This window comes from Numenius arquata, chromosome 3 (assembly GCF_964106895.1).
Source record: "Numenius arquata chromosome 3, bNumArq3.hap1.1, whole genome shotgun sequence".
In the NCBI taxonomy this organism is placed as follows: domain Eukaryota; kingdom Metazoa; phylum Chordata; class Aves; order Charadriiformes; family Scolopacidae; genus Numenius; species Numenius arquata.
Genome location: NC_133578.1, coordinates 55,451,147 through 55,470,123, shown reverse-complemented (window position 1 = coordinate 55,470,123; position 18,977 = coordinate 55,451,147). Strand labels below are relative to the sequence as shown.

At 42.7% G+C, this 18,977-nt stretch overlaps 1 protein-coding gene across 1 annotated transcript in view; it reads left to right on the top strand.

Moving 5' to 3' along the window:
- The window catches only part of RNF19A (ring finger protein 19A, RBR E3 ubiquitin protein ligase), a 57,535-nt gene extending 45,715 nt beyond the window's left edge, over positions 1-11,820 (top strand). Inside the window, exons 7-11 of the mRNA XM_074145097.1 lie at positions 4,452-4,566; positions 6,631-6,792; positions 7,457-7,670; positions 9,061-9,204; positions 9,592-11,820. Of these exons, the coding sequence (XP_074001198.1) occupies positions 4,452-4,566; positions 6,631-6,792; positions 7,457-7,670; positions 9,061-9,204; positions 9,592-10,282 (1,326 nt within the window). The 3' untranslated portion in view covers positions 10,283-11,820. The remainder of the gene's footprint in view (positions 1-4,451; positions 4,567-6,630; positions 6,793-7,456; positions 7,671-9,060; positions 9,205-9,591) is intronic.
- Positions 11,821-18,977: the final 7,157 nt, after the last annotated feature.

Sequence of the window (18,977 nt, the reverse complement as noted above, 5' to 3'; positions counted from 1 at the left end):
AGAAGCAGTGTTTTTAAGAATGTAGTTCCTCTTAAAACAGACAGAGCAAAACACCAAACGATTTCTGATTTCTGCATCTTGTCATGGAAGTTCTTGCATGCTTTTTCAAAAATTGCTATTTTTTTAACCCCTAGTTTTCCTTGTGTCCCTTAGAAATAAACAGTAGAGGAGAAGGAAGACAAAAAGAAAATCTTTCTTATTTTTCTTAAAAGCAGATAGTTACCAGTATTGTAGTATAAAATTCTGCTGGCATAGGTTTATGCATGCACACACTTAAGTATTTATACTCGGCAGCTTGTTTACTGCCTTAGGCCAGTCCCCCATGTGGAGCAGTGTTCAGTGCAGTTGGCTAGGCAGCATCTGGCTTTATTTTACTGTTTGTGGGAATCAGCTAGAAATGACCATGTTAATCAGAAGGCAGTTGATGTATTTCCTTTCAAAAATGCAATAGATAGCTTTTAATATAAAGTAAATGACAAATTGCAAGGAAAACAAAAGATAATTGCATCTCCTATTTGTAATTTAGGATAAAGTAGTACATTATCCAGATCTCTTGGAAATGGGCTTTTTGAAATGATGGTTTGGTTCAGCAGGTGCTGAGTGTTCAGTTACACATCCTGGATGGCATAACCAGAAGATTTGTTTTTCTGCATGGGTTCTCACAGTCACTGGCACAGACACATCATTCCGCATTTATTAGGCGGGGGGGGGAGTGTTTCTCTCTTACGAGCTGTTGCTGCTAGACAAAAATTCCAGGGATGCAGCTCTTCCGCTGTATTCTTTTTCATCCTTTTCTTTCAAGCAAGTATTTCTACCTTCTGCTAGTGTTTTTTGGACTCTTCTGTTTCATCTTAGTCCTGTACGGTCATTGGAACCTTATAAACGATAAGAGGAAGAAGGCAGCAGTTACTTGTTTTGAATTACTATTGCATGTTTTGCTTTTCTCGTTAGATTTTGGGATAGGTCCCCATCACTGAACGCCTTTCATGTATTAATGGTAAAGTCTCAGAAAGTCAGTCTCTGAGGGCAGCCTCATGAGAATTTCCATTGTACCCCACTGCTTAATGGTTATTTTTCTCTGCACTTTTCTTCAAAACATCTGATGATGGAGATTCCACAGGCTCTTGGAGCCTAACTTTCTTAGTCAAATTTATTTTTCTAACAGAAATGTAAATTCTCTTCCTACACTAAATTCTTATTGTCCTGTCTTCAGCTGACAAAGAATCCTTTTGCTCTGCCATATCCCATTACATATTTGATGATTCTGAAGGCCACTTTCATTCTTACCTCTAAATGAACCTAGCACTTCCAGTTTTTCTTGACAAGCTGTCAAGAAAATACACTGGTTTAGATTTCTGATTCTCATCTTCTGTTCTGGATTTCCTTCCAGTTGTTCCTACCGCCTTTGTTTTTGTCCACTTTCAATAGAGCAGTGAAGCTGAAGCATTGCTACTGCTGGCTTAAATGAAAGGGTGATTCTGTGCGTGTAACTGCAAGTTACCTCTTCTCAAAAACACGCTATTTTCATTTGTGTACTTTAAAACACATACCCTTCTCCACCATACTGATTATTAGTCAATTGGTCTCTTCCTAAGGGTGATCTTGAACTCATTATCGTTGTGTTACATCTTGGTCATTGCAGGCTGTTTTGTCAACTTCTCAAGACCAGTATGAGTTCTGGCATTCTTGCAACCTTGCCAGATTGTATTGGCCTGAAATTCAACACACACATCCTTCTCCTTCCATCATCCAGGCTAATGAAAATGTTGAATACTCTTGGATCTAGGGCATGGCATATCTATTGGAAAAAGTATAGGGTGAAGAGTTTCAATTTGAGGAGTAAAAAAGACTACTGTCAGCTTAGATGTTTTCTGTCAGTTTTACATTAAGCTACTAGTAGATTTCTCTAGCCCGTTTTCAGTCTGGACTATTGTAACCTGTTTGACTGTCATACAAGCAAATATCAAAATTTTGTTCTGGTCAGTATGTGACATCTGTTTCTCTGCATCCTCAAGGCTAGTTAGCTTGTCACAGAAGGAAATTATTCAGTGTGATTTCTACTTGAAAAAAATAAGTGTGGCCTCTCTATTTCCTACATTTGCTTTAGTGTCTACAAGTTCCCACTTTTCAGGAAATTGAAGTTCAGTTCACTGGTCTTTAATTCCCAAGCTTCTTGTTTTATACCTTTTTAAAGATTATCATTGCGGTTTAACTTTTTCCAGTTTTCCTGGGTTTTTTTGGTTTTTTTTTTCAGACGTTTTCTATGGATAGCAATTTTCAAAAAAATGTTGTTAGTGGCTCTGAAATTGGGCCTGCTGAGAGATTTTTTTCAGATCAACTCATGTAAGGACACTCTAACCTGCTGTTTTCCTGCAGATCTTACTCCTTTGTCACCAGTCACCTGGCTCACAGTTGATCTTTAGTGGCAACTGAAAGGAAAAAAAAAAAAAAAAGAACATGCCTCTGGTTTCATGCTCTGGCTGTCTTTCCTCTTTGTTAAATAGCAGATTGATCCATTTTGGTCTTCCTCTTACTAGCGGTGTACTTGTAAAATAATTTCTTGTTGACTTTGATGTCCCTTGCTTTTGGTCTTCCCTATTTTAACCTTTCTGATTTTGTCCTGACACCCTCATGCTGTTCCTTTATACCCATTCATAGTAATCTGACCTACTTTCTATTTTCTTAATGCTGCTGCTGCTTCTGTAAAGGAAACTCCGTTGTTCTTTTACAACATTGTCTGTCTTCTGCATTGGAAGAGTTTGTGCTTGTGCTTTGATAGTTTCCGTGAGGAAGTGCTAGTCCTCTCTTCTCATAGATGTGTCTTGTTAACCTACTGTTTTTTCTGCATTTATTGAAATCCCTCTTCTTCTGGCCCAGTATTTTTATTTGGATGTTCTTTATTCTTTACTCAATATTCTGAAGTCTCTTATTTCGTAGTCATTCCTATGAATGTAACCTTCTATCTTGATGTTTTCAATCAGTTTCTTCTCTGTAACCACTCCCTTCCATTCCTTTTTGTTGCTTTATGTTCAAGGAATCCAGTAGCCTTTGTTTGTTGGATGCCTTTTGTTGGGTAGTTAAAATTGCCCATAGCAGTAAAATTCAGTGCCTGAGATGATCCTACTAATTGCTTAGAGCCCCGTGAAACCTGATCTTCCTGTGTTTGTAATTCTTACACGCTTGTACTGTAAGAGTGTTCATGTTCAATTTTTCCTTTTTAATCTATAGGTATATTCCACATTCAAGTGCTCCCTCAGTCTATGTTACTCTTTGTATAATGTACCTCAGGGCATTCTCTTTATAAAAGTGCAGTGTCTTCTCTGCCCTTTCCTTGCCTGTCTTGCCCCAAAAATACAAATACTTTAAGTTTATTCCAAAATGAGAACTACCCTACCAAATCACTATTGAAATTATAATTTAGAAAACACAACATCTAATAAAAATTCCGGCTCATTTCTTGTCTCTTCTTTTTGGTTTTTTTTTTGTGGTTTTTTTTCAATGGCATATTGATATAAAAATACTGTGATTATCCTCTTAGGACTCCTTTGTGTTCCTCATTAGACGTAGGGAGGATTAACTTAACCTTATGACAACCATTAAGATAGCGACCTATTGTTCCATTGTAATTACGTGTTAACCAAGAATGATGACGGATGAAGCACATATCCCTGAAAAGCCATGTTCCTAGAGAGTAAATGAAATACACAAAACGGGAAATCTCTGTGAAACAGTGATCTTCAAAAGTCTTCCAGGTTCACGTGGGATTTGCAGCAAATAAGTTTGAGGCAGTCACGTTTCAGAGTTATTGCAGACTTGAATCACCAGTAAGGGGTTTTGTTAGCGGATTCCTCAGTAAAAAGTAGCACAGCTAAGACTCAGGTTTGCTAAAATATTTCCTGCCTCAACAGAGTTCTTGTTCTAACCCCCACTACTTGCCCCCGCCCCCGGCTATGTTTGGTGAAGGCTGCCTTTCTATGAGATTTTCATGACTCTGTTATGTCAGTTTCTGTTTCCATAAATTTAATAATTTGTGAAAGTTTCACTCTGTATTGTTCAGGGGAAAGGTGGCTGGGAATAAGAAGTGTCAATTTGATCAGATGTGGTAATTCTTTGATCCTGAAAATTGTCTACTGTTGCCAACCATGTAAGCTGGAGTAATGATTAAACAAACAAACTGTTCAATGATTTAGTACTTTCAGCCTCAAGTTAAAAGAAAGTGCTTAGTTGCTGGATGGGAGGACTTCGAACTTTCAAGAAGCTGCCTAAAATTAAGGAATGCATAAATTTTCTTTTATTTGAGATAAGGAATAAGCCGTGACGTAGAATATGGTCCCTCTGGAAGAGAGCAGGGTACAGATTCCAAACTATATGTCAGTTCTTCCATTCTTGCAGCAATGTATTATTGGTGATGCTAATACTCTAAAAACCCTTTCTTCTTTTCTTCTCTCAAGATTCACAATCGATATGAAGGCAAAGACATTTCAAAGCACAAGAGAAACTTGGCTATAGCAGGTGGTGTAACCTTATCTGTAATTGTTTCTCCAGTTGTAGCTGCAGTAACTGTAGGTAAGCAAATGTTACTATTTTGTGTCTTGGTAGCGCTTTGCAACCAGAACTCTCTAAGCACTCACGAATAAAACAGCAGGGATAAGTCCTATAGTTTCCTTTTGTAGGTAAAGGAACAGAGACGGTGATGAGTCTGAGGTTATATACACTTATTGGGACAGAATGGAGAATACAGTACTTCAGGAGATGCTGCAACAAAGAAGGAGAAACAATTTTTATGTTGCAAATTGAAGCTTCATTGTCATATCTGGCTTTTAAAGCTGAAGTATTTAAAGCCTCTTTAAATGACTGACCAAGAAAAAACTGTTGCCCAGATTCTATTTGCATTTGAATAACTTCATATTAAACTCTTCTCAACACAGAAGAAAAACATAGTCTCTTACACTTAACATGACAGTAGTTGACAAACTATTTATTATGCTCTGGGAGTCAGCTTGAATTCTTTCACATTATTTCTCATTATTTGAGGATAGCATTTGAGGAAAATAGGCTGTACATTACAAAATACTTGTCCTACCACGTAATTTCGAGATCGCTGTAAACAGACCCTGGTTTTTGAAAGGAATGGACTTGCCCAGTGCTGCCTTGCTTCTCCTTTGCTGCAGCAGAGGCATCTTTACAGTTGCACAGCAAGCTGCTGTGGGTACCTGATTCACGTTAAGACCCACCATTTAGTTTTAAGCCGGACCAGTCCCCTGGTGCCATTCATCACGCAGTTGTGTATGTAGTGTTCCCCCTTGTGCCAGAAGTAGTGCACTGAGAGGAAGGAGTGGCCTCAGGAAGGCAGGGCTGCCTTTAGCCAAGCGATGGTTTAAATGGAACAAGAATCTGTGGCTTTAAACCGCTTGTTAACAATAGCTGACCACTGTGCAAAGGCAGATATTCTAGTCATAAAACTCTGTTGTCTGTGTGCATTGCATTGGTCTCATGTAGCTGTGGCACCAGAGCCCTGCTAAGCAGGGAGTGGGGCGCAAAGTTTCATAAGTGTATTTATGCCTACTTTACCACGTTCTTTTGAGCTATTTCTTATTCCTGACCAGAGATAACTTGGTCTTTTAGAGAAAGCAGTTGGGTTTTATTTTGTGGAGTTTTTGCTTTTGCCCCACTGCCATTAACGCATGGCCTCCAGTCTCAGGGCGTTATATGGCTTCCAAAAAAATGACCTTGAGGATATGGATTTCCTCCTTGAATGCAGAGGAATTTCTAGTGAAAGGGGCTTCCTATAACTGGAACCCTTCTTTTAGGTCAGACTGAGGAGCCTTTGCAATGGGTCTGCCTCTGTCCTAGCTTTTTCAGAATGTGCTAGGTTGCCACTCTTCAGTCTACCGTTTTTCTGTGCCTTCTGTGTACTTCCATCAGCAAAGGTTTAATTCATATGCCAAAGGAGTAACTTCCATCCCACCACTTCTAGCGGACCGTGAATGTGCGTGTATATCTGCGTGCACTTTAGCCCATGGCTCCTTTCACTGGTTTCCCTTAACTCCAGCTAGGCTCCTCCACAGAATTGTTTACTTTTAAGAAAAACTTGTATAATTAAAATTTTTAAATTGGATCAGTGTGATACAAGAAGTGTGAAAGATCCCATGATAATAATAATGTTAAGTCCTATTAAATTGATAACAAAACCCTGTCTGACTTGAGTGGATGCAAAATTAAGCCCCTTATTAAATTAGTAGAATTCATTTTTAGTTGAATAACATTTGAAATAGATCTCTGCTATTTCTCTTTCTCAGGTGGAGCATTATTACAGTCCCCAATGGAGCTTATATGAACCTTTAAAGTATTTTCATTGTGTTTATAAAAGATGTTATGGACATATTGGAAGTATTAATTAATCAAGCATTAAGCTTCTCTGCATACCAATGCTAATAGAGGACATTCTGCCTGCTGAAAGTACTTTCCTGTCGTTTCACCATAGTGATTTACCAATATTTCTTAATTTTGCTCCCTCCTGATTTCTTTCAAGTGTGAAATATTAAGTAATCATGGAAAATGAAATCGCTTTTATGAAAGGCTCCAAAAATATAAGTCAGACTTAATGAAATACTGTACTTTCCTCTGTAGGTATTGGTGTTCCTATTATGCTGGCTTACGTGTATGGAGTTGTTCCAATTTCCCTCTGCCGAAGTGGAGGCTGTGGTGTGTCAGCAGGCAATGGAAAAGGTGTCAGGATAGAATTTGATGATGAAAATGATATAAATGTTGGTGGAACAAATGCAGCTGTAGGTAAGAAAATACGTGTTTCATTTTCTATAAATTTGGGCTTTGTGACTTACATTTGATGGCCTTAAATAGTAGAGTACTTATTTGCAGAAGAGGTACTGTACAGTTAGGGAAACCTCCGCTCGCTGCTGAAAGACCAGCTCTCAGATGAGGACAGCTTCTCTGTGTGAGTTGTAATACAAGCATTAAAGCTTCTCTTGCACATTTTAATCAAAGCCAGACTTTAGTAAAGTCTTTTCTGTGGGTAAAAGTTTTAAGATAAAATTAATGCTGCTTTTTCAGAATACTGGTTTGTGGAAGCTTGCTGGCTTTCATCTGTTCATCTATAATAGGGGGAACTAAATGCTGATCCGTGTTGTTATTTAAATACATGGCAATATCCTTTGTGATAGGGTCTCTCTGTTTTCCTTGACTCCATGTTACCTGTCCTGTCGATGGGTAACTTACTGGTATCTTAATTATGTGACGTCAGGCGTAACCATTGTAGCAACTCCAAGAAAGGTCTCTTTTTTATTTATTTATTTATATTTATTTATATCTTTTTATCACAGTATGTTTTAGAAATCCTTTTTCTCAGCATAATTTCAGGAACAGTTTCCATGGTCACATTCTAGAAACTACTAACTTCTGCTTCCATGACTGACAAGCCTTCTGTATTTCTGTCTAGATACCACTTCAGTAGCTGAGGCACGGCATAACCCTAGCATCGGCGAAGGAAGCGTCGGAGGACTGACTGGCAGCTTGAGTGCAAGCGGTAGCCACATGGATAGAATAGGAGCCATTCGAGACAACCTAAGTGAAACCGCTAGTACCATGGCCCTGGCTGGGGCCAGTATAACAGGGAGTCTCTCGGGAAGTGCAATGGTTAACTGCTTTAACAGGTAAGAGTTGTACTTCTACTGTGCAGTGTCCTGCTCCACATATAAGCAGAGGAAGTGGTATTAACTAGGTTTTTTGATTTTTATTTTTTTTAAATTGGTTCCTATTAAGAGGAGCTGTCTCTGGGAGATAGAGACAGTTCATCTCTGACAAACTTGGTGATTTCCAAGGGATCCTGCCAGACCATGATCCTCAAAGGAGAGTTTGAATTTTTGTCAGGGTGAATGGGGCCTGAGATCTTGTTTTCCTGCTACTCAGGAGGCAGGGGGAGGCACCTCATGTCTAACACAGGCACGTTCCCTGGTGCATCTCACCCCAAAGACAGAACTGCTGACTTGTTCAATGTGTGTCTTCAAGTACCAGGCTGTGCTTTCAGAACACCTGGGTGGAGCGTGGATTCAAAATGCACTTAGGAGGGAGGCAGGTGGGCACCTGGCCTTGCTGAGGTGGCAACTTCTTGTCACTTAGGAGCTCAGTGCTTCCTGTGAATTAAGGCCTTGCTGTTGGCTGTCCTGCACCCTGGAGAGAAAGGGAGTGTCTGGAAAGGATTGCTAACATTTAGGGTTTATGGAATTTGCTCCTTAAATCAAGTGCTAACACTACTTGTTTTCTTGTGCAATTCGGAAGTCCAAGCTATATAAAATGAGGAGTGCAGGACAGCATCAAGAGTTCCCTTATGCTGGGACAGGTGTGTCAAGCTGTGACTGCTAAGTGAGGTGTATCTATCCTTTTTAAAGAGCTGAGAGTGGAAAACAAAATAAAAAAACTCTTCCAATTCACTGTCAGAACATAAATAAACAAGGCATTTGGAAAAGAGCTTTAATTCCATTTCTGTCTTATCCGTTCAGCCCGATTTAGGATTGCTCAGGTTTCTATTATTCCTGTTGCAGTTGATAACAACACAATATAAAGCAGAGTACAGGACACAGTCCTCTGCCTGTTGTTTGATTAGTAATAATTTTGCAGCTGGAGAAACATGAGAACTATCATGTCTTGAACTTATGTACCCTTCTGATTGTTTTTTTCCATTTTTAGAGTACAGTACGCTAGCTGCAAAAGAATTATAGCTAAGCCTGGAAGTTGTTCTTGTAAAGTTCAGGGAGGAAAGAATCCAGAAGCTCTGGTTAATGCGCAACATTTTGCTTTGTTGGGAAATTAATCTGGTTTTGCTTTGGGGTGGTTTTGGGGTGGTTTTTTTTTTAATTAAAAATGTCATTTTTGACAGTGGGAAGAGAGAACCTGTTTTAGTGGGGTAAATATGCACATCATACTGGAGTAACTAATAAACTTACTACTGAATGGTGGAGAAACCCTTCAAGGTGACACTAATTTTCAACTAGTGTGCTTTAACTGGAGTAGCAGTACATCCAACTCTTTTTCTTTCTCTCCAAGACTGGAAGTACAAGCAGATGTGCAGAAAGAACGATACAGTCTGAGTGGAGAATCTGGCACAGTTAGCTTGGGAACAGTTAGTGACAATGCCAGTACCAAAGCAATGGCAGGATCCATTCTGAACTCCTACATCCCTTTGGACAGGTAAGAGAAACGGGAAAATAGACGATGAATAAGCCTTGCCGTAAAGGATGTTCTAAGCATGCCTCAGCTGTTCTACTTTAGTCGTTACCCTTTGAAACTGCAGATTTTGTTACAAATTGAATTATGTGTGACAACTTAGATTTTGCCAAGGTTATTTCCAAAGAAGAACAGAATTGCTGTAGCTCAGTGAAGTGTTTGGTCTTTCAGACTTTGTGTTTTTCTTTGGGCTGTTTATTTGGTTAAACACTTAACTACTTCCCTAAAGCAAGTTACATCTCTTAATTTTCTTCTGCTATGTATCTTGGAAAGCGGCAAGAGTTTGTTTTGCTGTGTTAGCTGGCTTGTCTTAGATGACCACTTACGCTCATGGATTCTTTTTTGTTCTAGGGAAGGCAACAGTATGGAAGTGCAAGTGGATATTGAATCCAAGCCAGCCAAATTCAGGCACAACAGCGGCAGCAGTAGCGTGGATGACGGCAACGCTGCAGGTCGTAGTAACGCCGGTTGTTCATCGGCCTGCTTGCCAGAAAGCAAATCTAGTGCCACCAAGTGGTCCAAAGAAACAACAGCAGGAAAAAAATGTAAAGGTAAGCTGAGGAAGAAGAGTAGCATGAAGATAAATGAGACAAGAGAGGACATGGATGCTCAGCTGTTGGAACAACAAAGCACAAACTCCAGTGAATTTGACTCTCCCTCTCTTAGCGATAGTATCCCATCTGTAGCAGATTCTCACTCGAGTCACTTCTCTGAGTTTAGTTGCTCAGATATGGAAAGTATGAAAACTTCCTGTAGCCACGGTTCCAGCGACTATCATACTCGCTTCACCACAGTCAGTGTTCTCCCAGAGGTGGAAAATGATCGCTTGGAAAACTCTCCACAGCCAAGTGGAATCCCTGTGCCTGCTCCAACAGCCCCAAGCACTGATGTTCCACAGCTGAGCTACATCGCTGAGGAAAGCATTAATAATGGATCTTCGACAGATGTAGATTTAGGTGGTGGGGAAACACTGAAAGAAACAAACAACAACCATTCACAACATGCTGCGGAATTAAGCACTGCTATTCAGACTGAAATTTAAGCCTGTAAGTGCTGCAAAAATATATTTACCACTAAAGAACCCTGTCTGAAGGCTGGTTGATTTACATGCGACTTCCGTAAGTTTCAGGTGACCAGCAGAAGCAAGGTTTTGATACAACTGCATTTTATATATACTGGTCTGATAAGGCAAAATGCTTCATATGGATCTTAGACCTGTGTGAAGAGACATGAAGGCTTTAACCAAGTGCATTACAGCAGTACAAATACGTCCATGTTTTGTATTTTTGCCACAACTTTGCTTGAAAGCATATACTTGGTGTATTTAGATAAAAATTGGTAAATTCTTAATATGTTAAATGCTGAAATGAATAATATGTCCTGCAGTTCTTCACTGGGAAGATATGGGGTTTCGGATAAATGGGTGTTAGCTGAGCGTTAGTGACTTCAAACCATTCTTGTGTGAACTCTATTTAAGGGAAGCAAAAGTTTTGCAGAGACCTATACAACCATATTTCAACAGTGAATATTGGCAATGATGATTTTGTTTCCTAACTGGACACGCTGTATTTAGAATGCATGTAGAATGAGCCGCATATTTCAGATGGATGTAGCCTGTGTCAGAAGAGTTTGTGTGTACACTTTGAGCAAGGTTATGGCATTTGACATAATTTAGAAATTGGTACTTAGTATATGGTGGAACGGAGACGTCACCTGTGAAGAACAGTGGGGTTACTTATTTATTCATGCAACCAACCATGCAGCAGACAAGGCTACTATATAGTGTATAAAAACTGTAAAATAACAATCCAGTGATTTATAAGCATTGTAGAAAAGCAGATGCAGTCACCTTTCATTAGGGGGAAAAAAACGGTGCCCCATCAATTCTTGGTGCCTTTGGAAAAGACTGGGTTTGAAGTGCCTGGTCGTTTGAGGATTTTACTGTAATGTTTTTCCAGAATGTCCTCTTTGGCCACCTTGGATCACAAAAGAAAATCCTAGTGAATAAAATGACTGTGGTAGATAAATGTATAATAATACTGAAGTATTAGCCTACCAAAGACTCACTCAGGCTTTAGTGGACATGACATCTCTTTGCAAGACGTGCATATCTTCAGCCCCAGAATCAAAGTGCAGTGCAATGACTGCCCAAGTGCAAAGATGGCTTCCAAATATGCTGGCTTTTTCTTTTTCTTTTGCATATGGAAGATGTACAGCTGAACACAAGCTGAAGTTGGCCAAAGCGCCTGCACTGTCAACATTTTTTTGCTATGTAATTCACTAAAATGAAAAAAAAAAAAAAGAAAGAAATTGTGAATATCAGAATAACAGTTAACGATGTTCTGTCTTGTGTTTCATGTATTGCCATTATGGTGCTACTGGAAGTTTGGTTGGGTAAAAAGAAAATGCCATGAGCTGCAGTCCTCTTCCATGACTTATCCTCACCAGTTTCGGTAATATGCTTATAACACTAGTGCCAGTTACGTTATTTGGTAATGCTTGTTACAGTATTTGTATATTTGCAATTCCGTTTGGCTCAATAATATGCGTGTAAACTGCATATCTGAAATAAATGTCTAAATACTGACTTCTAGTGGCCCTTTGTTTAGTCTGCTGAGTAGCCTTATAAAAATGTCTGTTCCCAGAAGGTGCTTTTTTTCCTGTAAGGTGCTGACTGCTGTCAGCTCTTGTTGCCTTTAAGCACTTTCATTTTGTTAGCTGTGCCTTGGAAGTTGAATGCTCTGCTACTTTGAAATATAAGATCTGAAGTTAGTCGCATTTTGTCCAAGACTTCAACCTGACTTCATCTTACAGAACAGCAATCTCAGCTGCCTCTATGGCAGGCAGGGAGGGTAAATGGGTTTCTGAGAGGATGCGGCTCTGGCATAAGCATCTTGCTCCTTAGACCCAATTGCACCATCTTGGTATGACTGGGAAGGCTGAGATGGCTGAGCTGAACTCAGACTCTGCTTTCTCGGTCTGAAGCGATGCTTTTCTCGATTCACCTGGTCCGTAAGAAGTTCATTCTGAAACACTGCAGCATTTCTGGGTAACAACTTGGTATTTTTTTGTTTGGCTGAGCTGCCTGTTCATGAGGCTCAGCTTCGCACCGGCATCGTGACAGGCTCGAAGTAAGAAACTAAGACCGATTGGGACGCAGTACAGAAGACAAAGCTGGATCTGCCTCATCCCAAAGCCATACGTAAGCTATATTCATACTAGAGTAAATAACAAGTGGATAACTGTTGTGCTGGGTCAGCTCTAAAGCTACAATTAGAGCATTATTTATACCATTTCCAACGGCAGAAGAGATGGGAGGAGTGAAACGTAATGTACCCTAGAAATGGTAGTGAGGCTTTATAAGGATAACCAAGCAGATGGCTGAAAAATCTTAACTGGATTTAATGAACTTGAAAATAACTTCCCAATAACAGTTTGCTTGGTTTAGGTGTTTAGGGGAGAGATTTTAGGTTCTTTGCCCCCATTGCACTGGAGGTTTCAAGAAATAAAAAGGTGCCACGGTCTGTGGGACGGGCAGGAGGTGGACACGGCGCAGAGAGCTGCAGGAGCCGGGAGATCACCTTCCGCATTGCCTGGCAGGTGAGCAGTGACGGCACATCACTGTAAAGGGCACCAGCATTTTTGGATGCCTTTGGGTGGGGGGGATCAAAGTGTCACCAGAGCTTTAAGTAGCCATTTTAAAGATTTTTTTTTTTTATTTTTTTTTATTTTTTTTTTTTTTAAATGGCAGAAATTCTTAGATCCACTGCTGCAGCTTGTGCTCTGGCGTGGATCCTGCTAACCAGAGGCAACTCTCCCTTGGGGGTAATACTGCTTGCCTGTGTCTACTGCAGTTTTGTTTTCTAGCAGTCACATCAACTAAAAGTTTTGGGGGTTTGAGTGTAAACCAAAGGACAAAAGGTACATGACATCCTCCATCCTCAAGTGTTACTTTGGGATGAAAAGATACAAATGTTAATATTCCATTGATTCAGGTGAAATGAAGGCAGTTGAGCAGAAACTCAGGAATAAACCCGAGAGAACCTTTCTGAAATGATAAACATCTAAACTGCACCATTAGTACCTCATCTGCTTCTATCTGCCCCGAAGGTGACATCCATCTGGTCTTCTCAGATGGAACGATCTGATGTTGCTGTGGGAGGAAAATGTTCTCCACATTAGGGTCAAAGAATCCCCAGGTCCTATCTCGGTGAGAAGCACAGTCCCGGTCTGGTGGTGTTGTCTTGGTTACCTTCAGACTCGAAGGGTAGGAGAAACAGAGAAATGTGGCCATGAGGTACTTTGAAATCCAGAAGCCTGAATGGGAGGCAAAGGAGGATTTAAGAGACACAGACCAGGAGAGTAGCACTTAACTTCCATGCCTGACAGAATTCAATCTACGAGACTGGTGTGATGCCACTAGCTCTCCTGGCAGCGGTCACTGCTGCCACTCATACACCAGGGACCAGGCTGTGCCCCATATGGCAGGAAGGTTGAAGTGCTGTGGGCCCTGCAGTAGCTTCCTCTGCTGCCAGCAACACCTTCCCATCATCACTCTGAGGAGCGCACAGACTAACGGGGCTGTCGTAAATGCTCTTGTCTGTAACTTGCAAAATAACTTGTTCAGCTTCCTCACTTCCACGGTGGGTTCCCATCTTCCGTTCTTTAGTTCTACGTAATAATGGCTGAAAAACACTTCCCCCAGAGAGGAGGGGAAGAGGCCACAGTGCTAGGTCTGGTTCATTGCCAGCATTATAGACACTGCGTAGTGTAACCTGTGGGCAGCCTCTTGGACTCCAAAGAGGAGAATCTGGTAAGTATTTACCAGATCACGCATAAGGTTTTGCAACATGTAAGTAGATGCAAAGTTTTCATCTAAGGTTTTAAATGCTGCCGTAAAGAAACTGTTGAGAAGGTGGAATGGCCTCTGTGAGGGCATGAAACCGCCTTGTGAAGATGTAACTGGAAAAGGTGCTGGAACAAGTCCTGGCCAGGACACACTGGTCTCTTCTTTTCATGAGCTGGAGTTCAGTGCAGAGAACCATCCCTGCTCTCAGCTGTGCTTCTACGAAGGGTCATCGCTACAAGAACTGGATCACAGGGTAGGTCTGACCCTCCTGTTGTTGTGAAGGGAACCCCAGGCTGTGCCGCTGGAGCCTCTCTGAGGAGCTGCCTCTAGATCTCCTCCTTGTCTCGCAGATAAAACGCTTTGTTCTATTTTAGCAATAACTCTGAATTTGAACCAATGTAGCAATCATCTCACCCATTTCAAACGAATTAAGTAGATGAGAATTTTAAAATGCCCTTGAGTACCAGGGGCAGCAACAGTTGTCTTTGAGGTTGTTTAGAGTCAAAACACAAGTGAGTTGTGATGGAATTCACAGTAAAAAAAAAAACCTATAAGCAGTCATATTTTTTTCTGAGGAGCCAGATTTTATGTATATTTATATATATATAAATACACACACATATGTATTAATTATACTTTTCTTTCTCATGATTTTCTTCCTTCCATCTCCCTACTCTCTGCTCCCAGAGCTGCTGCCTTTGCCTGCTGCAGCCCCCTCTTCCTATGCAAAATCTGACTTCCTTTTCCCTTCACACCACTTCTTGATCCCCTAAGTTTGGTTTTTGGGTGATGAAGGCCCTGCTGCTGCTGGAGGCACCTGGGGACAGGGATGGTGCCACAGGGAGGCCAGGCTCGGAGCTGCAGTTCCTACAGATCTCGGCTCTGCAGCATCCCCATCACAGCAGACCCCACCTACAGCAGGGAAAGTCTTCAAGGCAGACACAGAGCCTGTTCCTGGCTCTGTGGTGGGGTTGTCGGGTGATCTTGTTCAGCTTCTCTTCTGCATGGAAGACCTGAGGTTCACCTCCCAGCTCTCGTGGTGCACAGAAAGCTGCAAGCCTGGTGTGGCCATCCAGCGCTGGGCTGGGCTGTGCTGACCCCAGGATGGGGCAGGGCTGAGCACTGCCTTAGTGTCAGGACAACACAGAGCTGGCACTTGGGTGGCACATGGGAAGCCTGAAGGGAGTGGGACTGTGGAGCCGAGCAAACCTGTCCTGCTGCTCCTCAGCCGTGTCCTGTGTGGACACATGTTGGAGAGTGAGTGAGCTGACAAGTTCTGCTGACAAACAGCTGTGTGCCAAGCCCCAGTGTAACACTTCTGGCCCCAGCACCAGCTCCTCGCTGTTTGGTTGGACTCCATACTCCGTGGGACCTGTGGGGCAGGCGAAGGAGGTGAAGCGTCTGGGAGCACTGCAGGGTAGGAGCATTCCCTTGCCAGCCTCTGGCTGATACCTAAAACACGATCAACCGCCTGCACTGGGCTTCCCTTGAAATGTTTGGGGTTTGGCTGAGGCAGCAGAGGGAACAGGTATCTGCCCGGCACGAAATCCACCCTCCCCACGGCAGCTGGAAGCTCAACCACAAACGTGACCCTGCTGCGGCACCTCGCTCACGCGCCAGGCCAGGTAACCAGGTATCTTCAAGATGTGACTGCCCCAGCACCGCCTGCGCACCAGGAACCTGCAGAAATCATTGTGGTGGGCAAAGCCGGAAGCTGATGTGACACAGCTCTCCTTTCACCAGATCCTGGTAAGCTGGCTGGAAAAAATTAGTGCTTACTGTCTCCACAATAAGGATGTTAAAATTAGGGTGGTTGGGTTTAGGCACCAGACCGGTGCTGTTGGGGTTTATGTGGCTCGAGCTGCCCTTTCCTCACAGGCTGTGTGCTCAAGATGCTTCTGAACACGCTATTCCGTGTGCTGGGCACTTTATCCCCCTATAATCCCCCTCGCTTACCAGCAAAACCACTCTCGTGTTGCTGAATTTATTTACGAGGGTGGCATTTAGCAAGCAGGAACTGAGAAATAGCACAGGGCTGCAAGGAAGTGACACCGATGCCCTGCACGGCCATGGCTGGCGGCTGCGTGTCACACCGAAACATGTTACATCCCAGCAGGGAGGTAAACAGGGACGCAAGGAATGACGGCTACTTACGGGTAAGTGACATTTAATACCCCTTTTCAGGCAGCCATCGGGGTTTGATACCCTGCTCCAAGCTGCGTAGGTGGCTGCAGCTCCCGGGCAGTGAGCAGAGTTTCACCGACTTGGGTCATAAATCTTGATTTACAAGCCAGGAAGGAGTCTTGTTCCCCACTGTTCAAAAATAGATATTTTGTTTATTGCAATGAAAAAGTCTAAATGCTGCAGTTCGTGTGCTTCTGAAAGGCCCGGCAGCCACAAAGAGTAGCCCTTTATTTGTGCCAGTGGGTTACACGAAGCAGAGCGGGGTGTGATGAGTGGAAAACACTTCTCACCTGAGATGAGCAAAGAGCGTGGTTTGCCAGGAACTGGGCTCTCGCCGGGTTCCGGTGCCTGCCCCACTGCGCAGGGAGGGTAAAAAGGCTGGTGGTGAGGGCTCTGCCGAAAAGCAGCGTTTTAGCCAGAGAAACAACCGTGCCACGATGACATTCATCCCTTGGGCCACAGCACCTCTTCTACCTGGAGCCGGTCTCTCTAAAAAATACAAAAATATTTGGGAGGGAGCAGAATAACAACAGTGGCAACCCCTGTTCCCCGGCACGCTCTATTCCCTCACCACTACCCACCTTTTCAGTGGTTACAGAAACTCCCCATCTCTGCAGCTACATTAGAAACAAGGATTTGTCAGCTCGGCTGTACGGGAGAGTGTGACTCTGCCATTGCTGTGTTGGGGCTGGCCAGCTTTCAGCCACTTCGGGACCATGCTTCACCTGCCTGGTCCCATCACCTGAATAACTAATGTTCTCTGCCTGAAGCAGGTTTATGTATTGTTGTGGGGTTTGGTTTGTTTGTGTGTGTTTAGTTTCTTGGGGTTTTGTTTTGGTTTTTTGGTTTTTTTTTTAAAAGGTGGGTGCTGAGAGAATGTCAAGCCGCAGAGAGGAACACTGAGCTGGGATTTGGGTCTCCCCGCCACAAAGCCAGGTATGCTGTCTGAGAGTCTCTTGTCTTCATCTTAAAACGCTTTTTTCTAAAAAGGATACAAAACCCAATACCAACAAAACAACCACCCCTTTGTCCACTCTATTGTTTTTGGGCCCCTGTGTTTCCATGGAAGCCACGCGGGAAGCCACCCGCTGCAGTGCTGAGGGGGACCGCCGTGTGCTTACTTCTGAGTGGCGGAACAGCTCAACCTGGAAACAGAGCAGAAGAGCCGATGCCTGCGAAGGGCAGAGGGAGATGAAAGCAGGCAGAGGGACCTGCCACCCAAAGTGCAGGGCAATCACAATTACTGCATCAATTACTGTTCAGTGACTTCCGCTTCGGAGGTGCAGTTGGGAGCGAGGGGCACACTCAGGCGCTGGAGGGAATTTGGGCACCTCCCAGAGGTGGGGCTGGTGCCCGGGATCTGCTGGGAGCGTACACCCAGCCTGGCGGCAGTCTCAGGAATGCAGGGCTTCATGAGAGCATCTTCTCCCCTTGGAAACATGGACTGGAATAAGCTTAAAAAAAAATTAGGAAACGAGTGCTGGGAACATACTGGAATATGGTGTGAGATCAGTGTCCAGCTACGCCAGAGGAGCTGCCTACTGATGAGCATCTGGGGTAGGTTGGGGGTTGTCTAAATACTCAACCAGCCAAATCTCACGGCCTGCCTTAAACCGAAGGGATGGGACCCAACACAGGGGAAGCCAAAACCCCTCGGTTGCCGAGTGTTTCCTTAGGGCTGAGTTTAAGCTTTCTACCCAAACCCGCCCTCTTATTACTGTCACCAGAATCTCTCTTTGCTTTGAGAAGGAAGGTGGGTGACTCCACAGCAAAGTGCTGATTTTTCCACATCGGGGGATGTTTGTTACTGAATCTCTCACTGACGGCACTGACACACGTGGGTAGAGCCCGGCTCCCTCCCGCTGGCTGGATGACAGCTTCGCTTGCAAGCCCTACCGCAGGTCTCCAGTTAGAACGTCTTCACAAGGGGTAACTTCAGCTTCCTGATCTGCTGATCTCTGTCATTTTTACCTCAAACTGAGCAAACCTGTGTTTCAGCCGACATTCAAGCTGGAAGGTATTACAAGAAAAGGCACCTTCCTGGACTACTTTTCCCTGGAACTACTTCTAGGTTTCTAGTTTAATCACTAGGGATTGATTAATACTGTCCTAAAATTAGCTGTGATACTGTATACCCATCTATGAAAACCCATTTGTCTGCTTCCTCCTGGATAAATTATTTGTCAAGAACACTCCATTTTAAAATCTTATCTTTTAAAGCCTTTTTGTCTTTTCAATAATGACGTCTGATCGTCTCCTAAAATTACTAAATTATGTTTTTATTATGATTTGCTGCTGCAAAGGTTCTGATTTTTATCTTCAGTGTCAAAACAAACTATACAAATGAGATACAAACATCAGCAGTTGAGACTGCTGCCTACATCTCTAAAGAGCTTTTAATGCCTGGGGTTTTGGGTGCACAGGGAAAGATGTGGTGGCTTTTGACGTTGGCTCTTACTCAACTACAGTTTTTGAGCAACTATTTTAAAATTATGCTTTCTTCTACCAAAAGAACCTTTTCCTAATCTGTGAATAATACAATCCTCCAATGTATTACTTACTGTCATTAAAAACACTCTGAACACTATTAAATGAAAATAGATTTAAGTTATCTGAACCATGTTGCACACATTCAATGGATCTTCTCTGAACATACTAAACAGCAGTGGAAAAAATAAAAAGACTGAAATGACTAACACAGAAA